Source organism: Oenanthe melanoleuca, chromosome 4 (genome assembly GCF_029582105.1).
Source record: "Oenanthe melanoleuca isolate GR-GAL-2019-014 chromosome 4, OMel1.0, whole genome shotgun sequence".
Lineage (NCBI taxonomy): Eukaryota > Metazoa > Chordata > Aves > Passeriformes > Muscicapidae > Oenanthe > Oenanthe melanoleuca.
This window is the reverse complement of record NC_079337.1, coordinates 51,802,658-51,821,208: the sequence shown is the minus strand read 5'-3', so window position 1 is coordinate 51,821,208 and position 18,551 is coordinate 51,802,658. Positions and strand designations below refer to the sequence as shown.

The window sequence follows — 18,551 nt, the reverse complement described above, 5'->3', positions numbered from 1 at the left end:
ATGTATGTTTTTCTCAGAATGTGTAAATTTTGCTGCATAATTTAGGAAAGGAGTTGGTCTTAAGTAAGGTGAACTCCAGCTTTTGAGACTACACACTGCCATCTCTTGGTGCAGTTTCTACTGCTGGACTGTGGGATGGGGAGAAAGAAATGTTAGTTTATTGTATTTTAAGCTGCTTTGTAGATACATGGAGTAGAAGGTTCTACAGACCTGGTCTTAAAGATCTACAGGCTTTTAGTTGACAAGGGTACTGTTTAGAATCACGTAAAGCTATCATTCCTTTGAATTTAGAAACCCTTTGCTTTTTATTTATCTTAATTATATTTGCTATTGTGTTACCCCCTTATCTATGTTCATTTAAACCTTCAGTCTCCTCCGTTGTTCTATTTGCTGATTTGGTCACAAAAAACCACTTCCACTCTTGGGGGAAACAAAACAACCACTCCTACTTTTTGGGAAGTTTTCCACCTCTGAAGCCCAATGGGTGCATTCACAGGCAAGATGGGGCCTTGTGCTATTGGAGCTACTTCCGTGCCCTAGCTCTATCTCATCTTTCTGCTTTAGCTTCTCTTGAGTGACTTGACTTCAAATCCTTTGGCATTTGCAGCTAATAGCAACTGCATTCATCTGTTCATTTCTGCAGCAGTACATTACAACATTTAAATGAATTGCCATCTATTGCGCATCCTTCAGAGAAGGAAGGATTTTGATACAGGAGCTGCAGCCTTGCACACCAAACTGTCAGAATCCTTCCAAGAGCTTCACAGTTCTGTTTGGAGAATACCTTCAATGATTATGTAAAAGATAGAAGCACAAATCTATACATACTATGCTTTCTGTCTTGAAATTGTCTGTTTTAATAGCCAGCTGCTAGTTACAAACATAAACTTAGTTCTTAAAATCTCCAAGTGAGTTTAGCGAACTTTTTTATAAATGAGACAGTTTGTTCTAGTGTTTCTTCTTGATTTTGATAATTCAAATGAAATAGTACATGATCTGTTTAAAATCCAGCCAAGGTATCTGCTGTGAAATGGGATGTGAGCCTGAGATCCACATTGGTGGTGTCATTATGCATGTAAAATGTGACAGCAGTGCCTTCTAACTTCACTGGTCTCTGTCCAGCTATCTCCGTGAGACTTCTGTATGTGCAGTGTAGTTTCAGAGTTTAGTTCAGGGCTAACTATAAATACTTCTTTATCTGCATAAGCATGTCTTGCTTGTGCAGCACCATGGAGATACACATACATACAAAAAAAACCTGGACACAAATTGTTGGTTTGTGTCTAGTTAGCCTTATTTTACTTTGTTGCCCTTTGTTCTCTGTTAGGTGTACTTCAAATTCTGTTTTAGTTCTTTCACTGCCAACAGTTTTTCTTTGTGGAAATTAGGAATGGCAGTGGAGGATTCATAGTGATTGAATTTACTGCCTTAAAAAATGTAATTGGAAATTCTCCAAAAATGTGAGGGACTTGGATTTTAACATGAAAGAAGTCATTAGGTTAGGAAGTAGCATATCTGATTTTTAGTGTCCTCATCTTAGTTAACACTTAGGCAAAGTGTTTCTATCCTGTGCCTTTGAAATAAAGAGTTTTAAATTTCTCACACTGTTTAGTGTAGTTGTGTGCAATTCTTTGTTTGCCAGATTCAGAAAGCAAGCACTTGAGTGTACAGACAGAGCAACTGCAGAGCTGCATCTTGATGTCAGTGCAGTTTCTATCACAGCATCTGCTGCTTTTAGGAGAGGAAGTGAGTGGTCCCATTGTTGCTTTGCCCTGGTTTTTAGGAGCTGCAGCCTGGTCCTGTCCAGCTTTGTGGTGAGATGTACTTGCTAAGGTGACACAGGCTGGCAGTGTACTAGAATGAATGCAAACCAGGATGCTTTATGAAACCATAAAAAGAAAAGGTGTTAAATCTTGACTTGACCAAACAGACAACTAACACAACATTCTCAACAAAGGGGGACTTTGGTTTATTTTTGTTCCACATGAAAATGTGGCTGTGCTGGAAATTACTAACCAGTTACTACAAATTCAGAAGAGAGATCCAGGAAAAGGAAACTATTCTTAAAGGGTCTAGCATGGATTAATCTTTGTTTGGGCTTGTGTATCTGCCTTGACAATCCTGCTGCTGCTCCACACTGCTTTTTACAGCATTCCAGGGCTTAAGGAGCCATGTGGGTTCAGTCTGTGCTTGATGTGATAACCTCAGACATGAGACTGATGCTGTGGCATCTTCCCAGTTTCACACATGCAGAAAGCTTTGGACTTCTAAATCAATTATTTGGTAAACAGTTTTACCTTGGAGATTTAATAGACATGCAAATTAAGCTGTGGTCTGAAAAAATAGTTTATTCTTCATTTAATTTAGAAATAATGTTGATAAGGAAAATTCCTTATTTTGGGAGGATAAATGCAATTGGCAAGTGTTTAGACTTTCAATTACAGGTCCAGTTTTGACCAAGTGGTTCATTTTTCAGATTAATACTAATTTTGTGCTATTTATTCAAAGAAAAAACTCCTAATCTGATTTTTATTGTTGTTCTCTATTTCTGTCTTCAGATACCTTGGCTCTTGAGCTGTCCTGAGCCAAGTGTGTTTCATCCTAAAACTTATGATCTCGGTGTCTTTATATCCTGGACATCTTCCAAATCTAGAGTTTGAAATAATAAATTTTTATAAAATTCTATTTTTGCACAACTTTTTTTTGTCAGCTTACAGGTAAAATTAGAAAATGGATAGAAAATAGGTAGAAAATAGATACTGCTTGCCAAGATAAATGTGTTAAATTAGAAAACAAAGAATTTCATCTCCTCTCACTGAATTTTAGGAGGGTGAAACAGTAAAACAGGCTTACTACCTACATGGGGTTGTCTTCACATCAAGGAGAAAATTGAAATAAGTCATGCAGTCATAGCTTTAAAAAATTATATTAGGATCTCTATTTTCCGCATGTTATTTCAGCCACCTTGAGGGATACAGGTATGAAATATGGTAGAGTTTTGCATTCATCTGCAGGAGTCTGAAAAACCTCTATTAATCAGTTACATATTATGCACATTATATTACAGTCTAACTTCTCTTACCTGTACTTGGATTTACTTGTATTTACAAATTCTTTGCAACTGATCATATTTGAGTGGACACTAACAATGCTGATATTTACCTTGTTTTTCAATGTATTCAGTATATGTGACTGAAAACTTTACAGTTGTGTAGACATGTAGAGAGGGTGAGCAAGAGAATGGGCTGTTAAAAAAAATACACATGAAACCCCTCTGTTGAGTACCAGATGTAGCCTTGGTGTCCACAAATAATTTTGTTCTAAAACCTGGTGATGTAAAATGGGAAAAATTGCATAACAGATTAATGATAATTGCAATTCAATGTACTGCTGGACTGTACCAGAACTGAGTTAAAAATGATTATTCTCTAGCAATTAATTGTCCTTGGTAAACTCGGATATAAAATATTAAATCATATACAAAATGTCTACTAAAAAAACTCAGGCATGTGCCCCATCCAAGTTGAAATCATCTTGAATTTGCCTAATCTTAACTAATTTGATGTGTTTTGTCAGAGTCAGAGGGAACAAGTCAAAAATAAAATTTTAAAAAGGGGGGAAAGAGAAAAAAAAAACTGGTCAAGATACTTTGGATGCAAATTTGGAATGCATCTCACTGAAATAATATTTCTCTAGAGATTTATTTTTCCCTTGTTTCAATAAAGAATAGTTCATACGTGTTGATAAAGCATCAGACTGGAGAGACTGTAAAGTCTGTCTTCCATCTGAACCATTTAGTGTGTAATCTTGCCTGGACGGGAGCAAACTGAGGTTTAAATCCCTTTTCTGAGGCAGGAAGAGCTAAAATCTGATTCTCTCTCACCTTAAATTAGAATTTCTTTCTTGGGTAATAAGAGCTTTCTTCTTGCCAAAAAAAAAAAAATAACTTTGACTGGGCTGCTCCTAACAGGTAATTAGTTGTCACATCTCACTTCACCCCACAGAAAGAGCTGAAGGGCCCAATGCAAGAATCAGAAATGTGCAAGATGGTCCAACAATTGTGAACAGTAATTTGTCAGGGCAGACATGGAAATCCTGAAATATTAATAAAATTAACCTTTTAAATTTGATGAAGCTGAACACAATGCATCAGGAAAAGCAATCAAAAATTACTTTAGTTTCCTGGATACGAAGAAACAGTAGTTTTGTTGGTGACCTGTGTGTGAGATACTCCCCAAGGAAAAGGGGAATTGCTGGAATTAGAGATCGGTCAGGAGGTGAAAGAGAAAGATTCATGTTAAAGCTATGAAATGGAGGGACCTCAAGCCAGATGTGAAATTTTGCAGTTTTAAAAAATGAAAAAAAGAAAAAAGTGGGTGTAAATTGACTTGATCATGTAACTAAAAAGCAGGTGTTCCCTCGTGTCCCTCCTGCAAAGCCTGATAGCTGCGATAACCGATCCCACAGGTGGGGAGACTCTCACAGACACAGCAGTGTTCAAAAGCACACGCACAAATAATGTTCCTCCAGAGAGGAACAAGGACAAATGTAAGTAAATAATAATTCTTGGCACACAAGTAGAGCCTGAAGTTGCACAGATGGCTACATTTGAGCCCACAGGCGCATGGAAATAATATCAAAGTTCTTCAGTTTGTTTTATGTGTTAGTAGATTAGAAAACCTTATTCAAACTACATTTGGAGGAAGCACAGACACAACATGAATCAGTTATAAAATTGCATTTTGGTAAGCTTATATTAATTTAGAAATGTTACTTTTGGTAGAGTTAGGAGAATAATTGGATCCTCAAGGCACCGTAGCCTAAGCAGACACATAGGTTTGGAAATTATTATCTAGCAAAGCCAGATGGTAGCACCGAGATGCACCACAGACTGCTGCTGTCAGTCCCCAAAGTGAGGACACAGGAGCTCTGTGGAGAAAAAGAGCTTTAGAAAAGTGAGCTGGAGGTGAGGCAGGAGAGGCAATACCTGTTTGCTTCTAGCAGAGAGTACTTTTAGACTTCATTTACAGGATGCTAGTGAAGAGTAGCCTGTTTCAGTTATTGGCAACTATTAAATGCAAACACTGCAGTTCGGGGAGGGGTTTGGTTGTGGCATTTTTTGGTTTCTTTTTAAAATAATCACTTGCTTCATGAGATAGTTGTTTTTCTACTTACCTGACTGCAACTGTTTTTTATGGTGTGTAAAGCCTTTGTCACTCCTCTGTCTGGTGGAGTATCATGTCCCTGGAGGCTGCCTCCCACCATGGCAGAGGTGAGCTCTGTGTTGGCTGGGGCACAAGAAGTGGAGGAGCAGCTCTCAGCAGCTCCCATGGACGTGCAGGGTGCTGGGCTTTGGGGCAGAGGAGCACAGGCTGTGTTCTCAGCCCATCAGGTCAGCTGGGCTAGAGGGTAGTGACACCTTGGCAGTGCAGTTTGACCTCCTCAGGTGAGAGATGCCCAGCAGGTCTGTGTGCTGCAGCTTCTTCGTGGCCAGGAGCTCTTCCCCCTCTGGCTCCTGTGCTTGGGGCTGAGACCCTCAGCTCTGCCTGCCTGCTCTGTCCTGCTGGTAGAATCCCTCAGCTGCAAAACCCTATACAAGGCCTGTAGAAAAGAAATTAATTCCAGTGTAGTTGTTCTTTTCAAATCTTCACTTGCCACCTTGCCTAAAATGACTGCTTCTCTACCAAGAATGGAGTTTGGTTTTCCTTCCATCTTGCTATCTAGAGAAACTTTTCCCTGCCCCCTCACACACTAAGTACCTCCTTCCCATACAGGGAACACTTCTTTTACTTTCAGAAGCAGAATCCCAAATTAAAAAGTGTTTGCAATGGTCTTCTCTCTCCACAGACCAAGACCATGTTCTTTCATCCTCACTATGGCTTTTTGTCCCCCACCGCTCTACAAGTTCAGCTTCCATTCCACTCCTGCCCCAGCTCTGTGTTTGGGCCCTGCAGAGCCACGTTTCAGCTGCAAGGGCATCAGATTCAGCTTTGATTTCAATCACTATCTTCCTAAACACTCTTCTGCCAGTCTTATTAATCTCTGACAGATCTCACAAAAGCAGTATCAGACAAAGCTGTGCACCTGCAGCTTGCTTGCTCTCCCATTCCATCTCTACACAGCCTCTGTCATTGGGTGCATCTTAGTCTTGACCTCAGTGTGTAGCAAAGGAAGTCTCTCCTGGTTTTAATAAATATTTGACAAATCAGTGTAGTAGAGGCATCATGCTGGATGTTAATAAGCATTTGGTTTTTGTGGAAAACCAGGCCTTTCAGTAAAAATTGTTTGAATTTCCTTCAGCTTTTACTTTTCCCTGTCTTAAAAAAAAAAAAAAAAAGCTGGAAAAATACGAGGGAATACAGAACTATACCTGACAGGCTTTCCTGGACTGTATTGTTTTGCCTCAGTCAGCTGACAGTATTTAAGCAGGTTTCCTATATAATAAACACAAGGGCCCTGAGATATATTTTCTGGATGCTTCCCGTAACTCTACAGTCTCAGCAAAGTAAAGCCTTTGATATATTAGCAAGAACTTCCTTCTTGTTAAAAATTCACTGTGAGAACCTGTCCGATAGCTCTAGTCTTATTTGCTGTGGTCACTATTGATTTTTTTTTTGCTACTTGTAACATGAGCACTGACCACATCTGGACAGCAAATAAAGGGTTCTTTGTCTTAAAGACACAGCCTCTTCCTAAGCCTGTGATAACCTCTGTCAGGCCCACAGGGTGGTCAGAGGTACAATAAATCAGCTGTAACACCCTGGAAAGCTAGAACAGACATGATGTTGGTTCTCCAAAATATCAACAGCTGTGCCCTTGCTGATACAGTGAATTAATTTCAGTGCCATACCTGTGGTGTTCTTTTCCCTACTTGCATGTGGCAGGACCATCTTTTGGGATGCCAACAGAAAAAGCAGCTCCAAAGACAAGAGTGTCTTGGATGACATTTCTATCCTCACACTCCTTTGCAGTAACAGCAAGCCAGTCACAGCAACACTGCCAAATATCCTCAAAGGGATAAGGGCTGAGCAAGGAGCATCTCTGGTTTCTCCACACCTACCTTCAGTTTAGCTATGAAATCCTGAGGATCTCAGGTGTTAAAGGACCATAGCAGGTTTGTAGGAGTCGATGCAAGTTCCCAGCTGGTTAGAAAGCTCTCTCTTGAGCATTGTTATGTGTTCAGCACAGTTGCTCCTGTGGTTTCACCTCTGTGTGTCATTCTTCACTTGGTCAGGAATGAGGCCTCTTAGCAGTTGCTAAATATTCTCAGAACAAGGCCCTGAGCCAATATCCATTCAATAATAATAATAATAAAAAAATTGTCTCTGACAGCAAGCAAAGAGTATGTGTAGCCCCTTTCCTGTGAATTTAGATTCTGTATGTGTGACTTTCCTTCATGCCTGTTTTGTTACTTTGGTGTTTGTATGACTTTCACAGGACCCATGCTGTATTTTGTGTCTACTGTTTTAAATCAGACTTTGTATATAAGTTGCATTTCTTCATTCTATCAGGAAATATTTTTTTTAATTTTAATAACTGTCAAAATAGCAGGACATCAATTAACTGGTGTTTACCCCATAGGGGATGATTCCTACTTGATGTTTACTACCAGCTGATGCTAATGAATATGTTTAGTTCTTGTCTCACTGTACAGTGTAACAACTGACATTTCCCTAGCTAAAAATTAGCTTTTTGGACACAACTTGTAGTGGAAGCCAAGAAAACTCTTCATGAAATAGTTATCTGTGGAGATGCAGACAAATAGCTCCTAGCAGGGCTGAATTGCCATTAGGCAAGCAGAACAGGAGCTTTACAATTCATGAGTATTTCTTTTGCATTTTTTCTTTAGGAGGTACATAAGGCAGCCTAACAAGCATTGCAGAAGGAAAAAATAAAAAAGGTAATTCTAGAAGTTGAGGTTTTTACACACTGAGAGAGAAATTCTGGCATGTTAAAGGCATGCATTACTATGCTGTATGTAACTCCTGAGAAAAGAGCTGGGTGCATGCTGGATGGATGGTGTATAAAAAGCTGAAGCTGTTTAACTGAAATTAATAATGCATATAGAAAAATTGACTGGAAAACTGTGGCCAGAGGGTGAGCAAACTGCTGACCTACGTGCACATCTGAGTGAAGTGGTATTTGGTTGGTCTATGTTATAGTTGAAGTGGAAGAGCAAAGCATTTTACAAATAAAACCCAAGCAGAAGTCTAAACTCTCATTTTATACTCTTTGCCACTCTGATCTGTAATAAAAAGGCTGCAGCCTCTGCTCTCACATAATCCTTTCTCAAATTCAAAACCATTGTTTTATCTTTCTATACTTTCATTTTGAGAACAGGCATCTTTTATCACTAGAAGCCCTCAGTTTAGCTCAACAACCCTTTCAGTACTGCCTGATCCTGAAGTCATCTGTTCCAGGCCAGAAGAGCATTGTGATGGGCCATGGAGGGGTTACTGGGGTTGCCCCATCCCTGGGCTCAGAGGCAGGAGGAACAGGAGAGGATGCAGGAGCAGGTGGGATCATAGACAGGCTCCACCTTGCCCAGAAGGGCTTGGTGGTATTGGAAAAGAGGCCATGACTTGTGTAAGGGGGTGTAAACCTTTAGAGGCTGGACTTCCAAATCCACACGCAGTTTTCCTTTCTAAGAGCATTAAGGTATTTTGTCTTGGCAATAGTAAAATACCTTTACTTTGACCCCTCACCAAGCCCTGTATTTAGCAGTGTTATAAGGCATCAGTAGTAAAGCATACCCTAATAGCAGAGGTTGCAAATAATAGTGTCAGAAGCATCAGAGGAGGAGCTGGGTGTTATTTAATGCTCCACTTTTGTTTTCTGAACTAGTGCATACTGCTTGTTCAAGAGCTGCTGTGTGAGCTCAGATGTGGCATTGCAGGGAAGGATTGCAGAGCTGCTGTGTTGTGGGCAGGATATATTGCTTGGAGAAATGTGCTGCAGGAGTCTGTCAGGAGATGATAGGGGGAAATGAAGACGAGAGTGCTTTCTGGGAAAGTAAATCTGGGAAGGAAAATAAACCTGTCAAAGAGAAAAAAATCCTCTAGCAATTGGTGGTAGTGGGAAAGTAACCTCGAGACTGAGAAGCATGCAGGACAAAAATCAGATGGTGTCATGCAGCTGAATGAGATAAGAGAAGGACAGAGGGAGGGAGAAAAGCCCTGGGAGTTGGGAGAAAGGGAAAGAAGATAAAAACTTCCAAGGTTTATGGACATTATACACCTGAGATTCATTGGTTTGCTGTTTGTCTGCTACATCTGGAAAACAGTTTGCTTTTAGGGACTGCTTGTAGTAGGATAGGATTTTTCTCCAAAACCCCTGTAAACTACTGCTAAAATGAGAAGATTTCATAAGCAGTTTTTATTTTGGTATGTTTATTCCACCCATAATTATTGCTGAATATAACTTTCCAGGGGCATCAGCATCTGAATTAAAGGTACTGGAAGGATGTCATGATTCTTTAGCAATAAAAGGTGAACATTTGGACCCAGGAAGGACTTCTGCAATGCACAGATCAGGAAAAATGGCATTAAGATGCAGAAAGGCTGAAATTTCCTGTGCTAGGAGACCAGGGCAGAAGAATACAAAATGACTGGATTGCAATATTGTATTTTAAAAGCTTAATTCCTACTTCTTGCTGGAATTGGGCATAAGGCTTGTGACTTAGAGAGATTGATCAGAAGAAATACTGTGTTGGTATAACAAGAAAATAGGTGCAGAGGGGGCAATGGAGGGGCTGAGTGACGCACACACGGATGGGCCTTGGAGAAATGGCACATTTCAACCCTTCCCTGATTGTCTCCCAGCCACCACTCCATCAGGATCTTCTCCTGCCTTCCTCATTTCATCACCTCCAAATTGTGCTCCCTGACAGGAGAAGGGAATCAATCAGAAACTCTGCTCCTTTCAGCTGCAGCTACTGGAGGCCACGGGGGGCTGAGATCTGATTAAGGCATTGTTGAAAATAGCTTTTGGTTTTCATCTGAAACCACTATCCTCAGACTCAATCAGTGAGAGCAGGTGAACTGTGCATGTCCTGTTATGTCTCTACAGGTACTGGAGAAGCTACATTTATGAAAAGGAATTTGCTTTTGAAAGAGAACACAGAGCTGGGCATGGGCTGTCCTGCAATACAGCACACAGCCAGCAATAGTCACACCCAGTATATTATTAAAGTCTGGAGGGTTTTCTTACTTAAACACTTTCTGAACTATTATCTATAATTGATCCAGGCTTTCAACTGGTATAAAATACTTCACAAGAATGTTTTCTGCTGTCACTCTTCCACATAAATTCCAAAGCAGCTAAGTCTGTTCCTTCAGTTTCAACACACAGGACAGGTTTGTAGAGGGTCTTAACATGTATCCATAAGTGAAGTAAAATTTTAATTTTATTGCTATGAATTAAATCCCATAATTTAATTTGTTGGGTATTTGCAAAAGGTCAGATCGATGTCAGTAGTCTCAGCACTGCTCCAGGAGCAGGGCTACTTTATTAACTAGGCAGGCAAAACATTGTTTCTATGGATTGTGCATAAATAGTGTTTAGAATTTTTTTTAATTTCCTGTCTGTGGACAAGCTGGATGAAAAAAAAATAATAGCCAAAGTTGCGTCCTAAGTTGTTAGGGTAAATAATTTCAGGCAATAACTGAATGCAGAACATGGATCTGGGTGCTGGAACTCACAGTATATTTCTAATTTAAAATCATTCTGTAAAGAGATCAGATTTTCCTGATTAAAAACCTTGAGAGGGCTTATATTTAATATCCACATCTACATTCCACACTGTGCTCAAATTTAATCTCTGTCTAATAACAAGGGTTTATAATGATATTGATTCAGCTAGAAGATAGAAACATCTCCAACAGGATATTTTCACAAACCAAAATAAGTGATGTAACTTCTCCATCTGAGTTCCACAGAGCAAAGGACAAGACCTGAGCACCCACACTCACCTGTGTGCTGCAAAGGGAAGAGACTGGGCTCCCTGATCAACAAAGCAACAATAATTACATCATTCAGAGCTGTTTTACTTTGTGTTGAATCTGTTTACAAGTACATGTAGTTGAAGAAAATAGCTGCTCCAAAGTTTAGAAAACCTGTTTTCTGACAAAGCCTTTCAGGCTTTGCTCTTTGTATCTGCCCTCTGTGCCATTCTGCACACAGTGCCTTTATTTCCATGTTGGCAGTGCCACTCCTGAAGTGGCTGTGAGTGTATTTGTGAAATGTGACTGCCATGGGCACCAACCTGTGCCTTCAGTCCTGCATCTTCTGTAAAATACCTCTTTGCTTTATCCCATGCATTTATCCCTGTGCTTCCCAGTGTGGAAATTTCCACACGAGCCTTTGTGGTTCCTCTTAGACCCCACCACTTGCATGTGTGGGTGCTTTCAGCAAAGAAAGCCATATCTTTGTCCTTGTTCTATGGGGTTTATGTAAGTGAAAAATACATTAAATTATGCTAATTCATGCTATTGTCTGAGTGAAGAAAGTATTCTACCCACAAAGCCAATGCTATTTATTTTAACTTTATTTTTAAAAAAAGAAATTATTTTATTTAAAAGCATTAATTTCACATGGACAAGCCCATTCTTGCCACCCCAGAATTCCCATGAGAGTGACACCAAAATTATCTCAACATGTATTTGCTCAGCTAAAATAACATGAAAGGATAATACAAGTATAACAGAAAGATTTTTGCTTATGAGGCATAGCTAGTGAAGTGAAAACTGCATTACATACATTTATGTTTGAGGAAAATCTATTTACATCTTGGAAATTTTAAGAGATACTCAGAGCTGCATCTGAAAAGTGAGCAAAGCTGTTGATGTAGAGGACACCAATTTTTGCAGTGGAATTTATTACAAATAGAGCAACTTCTAAGGCTTTTCATAAAGTCCTTTATCTTCAGAGCTCTCTTCCTCCTTTGTACCTTTGAAGGGAAAGTGATGTAACACTGGGACAGCGATAGCATCAATTTCCCATAAAATTCTCGCTGTTTACTGCCAGCTGAAGTGTTTCATTAACTCAGGACTAAACGGCGTTCGGCTGATGCCACAGTCCCTTTCCAAGACCAGCCAATTCACCACTCTGCCTCCCCTGGTGCAGCTCAGGGGGGTGCAGACGCAGACATGTGTGTGTAAGAGCACTTGGAGAGGGAAGCCCTTGTCGTTTTCCCCTCCTCTTCATCCGCAGCCTCGCCCCGTGCCGCGGGGGCGCTTTGCTTGGCGCAGCAGGTGAAGGTGGCCAGGAAGGCCGTGCGGAAACGCTTGTTCATGAAGCAGTAGATGATGGGGTTCACGCAGGCAGAGGTGTAGGACAGCAGGTGGATGAAGGAGATGGGAGCCCCCGAGAGACGCCGGTCCGCGGACGCCGTGTCGAAGGCTCGCCAGGCGTTGACGCTGAAGATGGGAGTCCAGCAAATGAAAAACAAAACCACTATCACCATCAGCATACGGATGACAAGCTTCTTGGCCATCAAGTTGGCAGAAGAGCTGTTGCTTCTCACTCTCTCTATTTTGTTGTGGCTCATAGCAGAGAGCTGTTGCAATGGCATTTTCCTTTTTCTTTTGGTTTTGTTGAGGTAACATCCATCTCCATCCTCGTATTTGGCGCTGCAGGTACTTCCTCTTCTTTCTGTACATATAAAGTGTTGTTTAAATAGCTGGCAAAATATCTCTGAACAGCCAAATAAAAAATGAAGAATGCAGTCTAAGTCTGAATAAACAGCATAATTCATAGCTGAGCAACTGTTGCAGAGAAAGCACTGGCCTGCTTTTGAGTCATTCAGCTGCTCTGAATCCACTGTCTCAAACATTCTCACATCTTACCTCTATACAAACTGATGCAAAAGGTATAAGAATGTTGCTTAGTCCAGTATGGACAGAAGATAGATTTCAAGGTTATATGCTTCTATTTTAATTTGACAATTTTAATTGTGACATTTATTGACAAAAGTGGTCTTCATCCACAACCAGAAAAAAGCCGTGGTACTTCTATAACAAACAGATTAGAAATTTAATGTATTCTGCCCCAAATCTTTGCAAACAAGCCATAGATGAGGTTTATTTGCTGGCAGCAGAGCAACTGTAATCAAGAAATGCAGCTGGCAAGTTCGTGACATAACTGACTGTAATGATCACTTTTGCAAGTAGAAAGCTTTCCTTTTGCTAGCCTCAAAATGACTGCTCATATCTTCAACTGTAATTTTAATAACCCCCCCAAAACCAAAATGTATTGTTACCTCGTGAAGATTTTCTCTGGCTGGCATCAAATTTTATTCCTCTGTAGAGTTCCAAAGAAATTAGGCCATATGCAACCATCATTATAATCCCAGGAATAAGAAAGAGTGTAAGTAGCAGGAAAGTGTACCTAAGGAATCAAAAGACACACTGAGAATATGGAATGGCACAAAACCAGAAAAAAACTCCTTTTTATACAACTGAGAATTGAGGAAGAAAGGATTTCAAGATTTTGAAATATTTTTTTGTGCCAATACAAAGTATTGTTTTGACACCTCAGAAATTTGATGTTTCCTACTTCTGCTTCTCTCAGAAAGATACAGCAGGAACAAGATTATAATGGCTGAAAACCATCTTTCATCCCACCTCTGCAGCCCAGAGGAGATGGGCACTCCCACAGTGGTTAAAGGGGGCAGAAGCTCTCTCTGCCCATGAGTGGGGCTCCCTGCTGTAACCAGATGAGCACTGGATGCCCTGTAGCTTTGGACAAGGTAAAAACTGCCTTGCAGAAGCCACATGAGCACCTGCTGATTCTCAAAGACAAAGCATTAACACAAAGTTACTCTCTTTGTGGATGTGCCATACCAAAAAAGACTTTCATCTTTTTTCCAGTTCCAACTGACCTTCAGTATCAAAAATGCCACACTCTCAGTGCCAGTCAGTGTTTAGTCAACGTGCAAGGACATCATGTCTAAGTGCTATTGCAGTTTGATAGTGCTGCTGTTTACCCTGCCTGGATGTGTAGGACTGGGACCATGTCTCTCCCCACTTCTCTCTGCCCCTATTCTCCATAAGCAACTAAAAGGATTCTCAAATAAGACATTTGCAGCCTCATATTCTACTTCTCTGCAACAGAGAACCTTCAAACAAATCAGCAGCCAAGCAGCACACAGAGGGGTGTTTGTGACTGCATTTCTCAAAGATTAATCAGGGATTTCTCTGAGAATGTTGAAGTTTATGTGTAAATGAGTGGAAGCAGTATTCCTACCACAAGTGACAAAAGCTTTCTTTACAGTGACAGTTGGGCTTAGCAGACCACGGTGTGAGAATCATTGCCATCTTGGGCAGCCTTTCCTATGACAAGGGAAAAGTCATCCAAATGTCAAAATGCAAGCAGCTTAAAAGTGTTGGGGTTCTTTTACATCTTAAATAAGCATGATAGAGTGTAAACATTTGCTGAAGGTTAATACTTGATTTTCCACAGGCTGATTGCTACCCTGAAATCCCGTGTCCAGCAGATAATGACACATTTGCTGACAGTTGTGTCTTACCAGGACTGCTGGATGACATCGCTTGGCCAAAGGAGCCGGCACATGTTTGCTGTGGTGTTGTTGTACTTGGTGAAAGGAACCAGTTTGCTGTAGATTGGGTATGGTGACATGATAGTAAAGGAGACACACCAGGTCGCAGCAATCACTCTCAGGGCGTGAGATTTCGTCTGCCAGACCCTGGACTGCAGAGGTTTGCAAATGGCACTGTACCTCTCCAAAGATATGGCCACCAAGTTGAATGTAGAGACACTTACAGAGACACCTATGTATTGAAAATAAAGAAAAAAGTTATTCTCTTCTTTTAAAGGTTAGCTATACAAAAATTTAAAATTATAGCAAACAATTTATAAGCAAAAGTATTTATAAGCACCACGCTGATTGAGTGAGTGAAGAATGTGTGGGCAGTGGGTCTGGGTCTCCAGACTGCTCCAGATTGATATTCCTGCTTTGTGCTTCTCTTACTCCAAAAGTCCAAGAAAAAATACACACTCTGTCAAACCACAAAATTCTGGTAACAGGGAAAGAAGACAATTTTACTCTTAATTATTCTCTTCACTGCTGTAGTTTATTCATTCCACTAATTGCACTGAAATTCAAACAAAGTATTTTAAATCAGTTAATTACTCTCTTAACACAGATGTTCACAGTCCCTTTTCTATTGTTTTAATTTTTTGAGTGTCCTGCTTGACTTCTGATCTGATTTTCTCATTTAAGAGAATTAAACCTATTACAACTTCTTAATTAGATGCTAATGGAGTTACAAACAAGGAGAAATGAAGTCATGAAGCAGAATCTTTGTCCTTCGAGTACCCTTAATTTCTTCTGTTCATATTTTATAAAATACAGTGCAGTTGTTTCTGTCAGTTCTGTGTTTCTGTCATTGAGGTGCACAAGTTCACCACTAAATTATAAAATTAAATTTATATTAAATTAAAATTATAAATATTTCTTCTTAACTTTGCCACAAATTTTTCTCTCAGTGAATGAGCTTTTATTTGTCTTTGTGCATGTGGGTAAGTCTATAAAATACCAATATTGTTACAGTTTGTTTTACAGAAATAATTTGTAATTGGAAATTTGTCTTTCTATATATTAAAATTAAAAATCAAGCACAGTTGATGCAATGCTTGTCAGTGTCTGTTTGTCAGGTGATGCCTCTGTTATCTGAACCTTTACTGGGAAATCTTCACATTCTGACTGTTAAAATAAAACAATTTCATAATGAGAAACTTTATGGTGGTCTGTTTCACTGGATTTTTTAATAAAGTAATTTAGTGTGCAATAAGAGTAAGATGACAATTCTTCAGTAATGTTTTATGGTATTTTTGCCAGCAATTCACTATAATTGTTTAAACATGGCCTTTAGTTTTATTGGTTTTATCTACAAAAATATGTTGATTTCCCATTCGCACACTTTAGGTGTGTACTTTCACATTACATCAAAGTTCTCAAGGGCATGGGTTGAAAGGGGATCTGAGGTTTCTGTAATCAACTAAGAGTCTCCCAGAGCAGCAAAAACTTTACATTACTTTTTCTTTTTCTTTTTCTTTTTCTTTTTTTTTTCTTTTTCTTTTTCTTTTTCTTTTTCTTTTTCTTTTTCTTTTTCTTTTTCTTTTTCTTTTTCTTTTTCTTTTTCTTTTTCTTTTTCTTTTTCTTTTTCTTTTTCTTTTTCTTTTTTTTCTTTAGTTTGCTTCTTTTTGTTTTGCTTTGTTTGTTTGGCTTTTTTTTGGTTAAGAAACAAGAAAATGCAGAGGAAATATTAAAGTGAGACAAAAATCACTTACACAACCTAGACATTTTGAAGCTCCTAGCTCCTGGCTCCACAACCAAAAGGACTATGGCAAGATATACAAAAATGATGCTATTTAAAGTCATCTTATATAATCTTTATCTGTGTTCTATGGTCTTCTGGTGAGCTCTGATCACACCTGGTCTGTTCACAAAGAGTACTTGCTCCAGCTTCCAGCTCTGCAAATTGCACATACTTTGGCCTATTTCTCTTTTCTTGTTTTATCTATCACTGCTGCCAAAAATGTGTGGGTAAAATCTGCCCTTACTGAGGGTGTAAGAATCTTATCAGTGATGGGTAAGCAAGTGCATGTGCTGGTTTCCTCATTAAAGTTTGATCATGCAACATCTTCACATCCAGCAAAACACTTCTGGATATCATTAGAGTTAAGTGTGTGCCTCTGTGTTTTGCTGGATCAGACCAAGGACACCAGAACCATGAAGATTTGTGCTACAAAGTTGTTTCTTCATAATACTGGTAACTTCAATGGTGGATGGAAAAAAATCAGCCTTTTACAGATCTTTAAATACCTTCTCACCTGTCTCATTAGTCAGTCTTCAAAATAGGTATAAACTTCCCAGACTTACCCATGAAGTAAGTGGCAGTTTTGCAAACAGCACTTCCAAAAATAAAATCTTTTAGCAGGTTGGGAATGAGGGTGAAAGGCATGCAGAAAAGGCAGAGCATCAGGTCGCTGACTGCTAGTGACAGCAGAAATGTGTTGGTGACTGTTCTCATCCGCTTGTTTCTTATCAGCACCGTAATCACCAGAGTGTTCCCCAAAATGCTGAGCACAAATATCAAGCAGTACAGCAGAATCCGTATTATCTGATGCAAATCTGAAATTTTTCACAAGATCAGTTACACAGTATTCAACTCAGATTAATATTACATATTTCAACCTTTAATCAAAAGGTAAAAGCCTTTCTGCATTCAGTTTTATGAAGGTTTATGTCTTTACACCAATGCAAAATCAGTGAAAGTGCTGAAATTCTTAAATGTATTCTGAGTTACTTAAATTGCATAGCATCAAATTACAAGGCAAGCAATACAATGTACATTTGGAGAGTTAAATGCAACTTCTCAAAGCATGTGCTTCTCATGCTACTTACTGTGCACTACTTACCATGGGAGATCCTATTTTGTGCAAAAGTAAGAAAAGATCAAGCAAGCAAAAGACATTTTAATATATGGACTTTTTTTCAGCTTCAGAGTGCTATAATTTCATATTAAATCACTTTCATACATGGTATCAGATCTGATCACTCCATTATTCATGAATTGAGTAAAAATCATGTTTCTCTAAGCCCTTAGCAGAGATGTTTGCATTTTGTGCTCTGAAGTGTTACTGTTTTAATTTTCCATTATATCCAAATTTTGTCCTAGTTAAATTCTGAGCTTGGAAAATCAGCACTAAACCAGCACACTATACTAAAATTTTGCTGCCTGTTTCTCATACTAACTTTAAAAGCAAGCAGTTGATTTTGCACTCTCTCAGAGAAAATGCTTTGCATAGCTCTTTTTTTATAGTATCTCTACATCCAGCTAGGACTAAAACTGCTTGGAAAAAAAAACAATTTTCCATACATACCTTTAGAAGGATAAGGTACATCATCCACACAGAAAAAAGTGTCGTTTTCCAAGATGATATCACAGAGGAAATCAGTAATGTTGGTACCATTCCCAAGGAAGCTACTAGCATCAACTATTTCCATTCTTCAGTATCCACAGGTTAGCTTTGATGAAGAAGACGGTGGGTTTTTAACTACCTGCCCATGCTTCCAGAAAACAAATACGCTTCTGAATGAAGTCTCTAGAAGAAATACAGGAGAGGCAGCTGTGCAAGGAAGCTGTTCTGACTCTCTGGCAGGAGCACCCAGCACACAGAGCCCTGTTCTGGCTGAACAGGATTTATTCCAGGGGCACACACGGCAGTTCAGAAGAGCAGAGCGTGTGTGCACATCCACACTCACACGTATGCACACACACAGACACACACACACACACACATCCCCTCCAGTACTTTTTAGATCCACCCTCTTCTGTTACTGCACTACTGTTGGGATTATTAACAGGCTAGGAAAAGATTACAGCATTAACCCCTTGCGAGATTGCTTCTACTCATGTCTCTGCAATAATTCTCAGTCAGCCTGTTATGTCACAGCCTATAAATGAGGCCCAGTGAGTGAGGAGAGTGATAAATCTGCCTCTCAACTGATATTTAAAATTGTAAGA

The 18,551-nt window shown here is 39.4% G+C and overlaps 1 protein-coding gene across 1 annotated transcript; it reads right to left on the bottom strand.

The window, feature by feature from the left end:
- Nucleotides 1–11,527: 11,527 nt before the first annotated feature.
- Nucleotides 11,528–18,312, bottom strand: CCKAR (cholecystokinin A receptor). The gene is made up of 5 exons (XM_056489664.1): nucleotides 17,908–18,312; nucleotides 16,904–17,155; nucleotides 14,528–14,789; nucleotides 13,259–13,386; nucleotides 11,528–12,651 (listed from the first exon to the last, which is right to left on the bottom strand). The coding sequence occupies exons 1-5, from the start codon at nucleotides 18,029–18,031 to the stop codon at nucleotides 12,125–12,127; spliced, it is 1,293 nt and encodes a 430-aa protein (XP_056345639.1). The 5' UTR covers nucleotides 18,032–18,312; the 3' UTR covers nucleotides 11,528–12,124.
- Nucleotides 18,313–18,551: the final 239 nt, after the last annotated feature.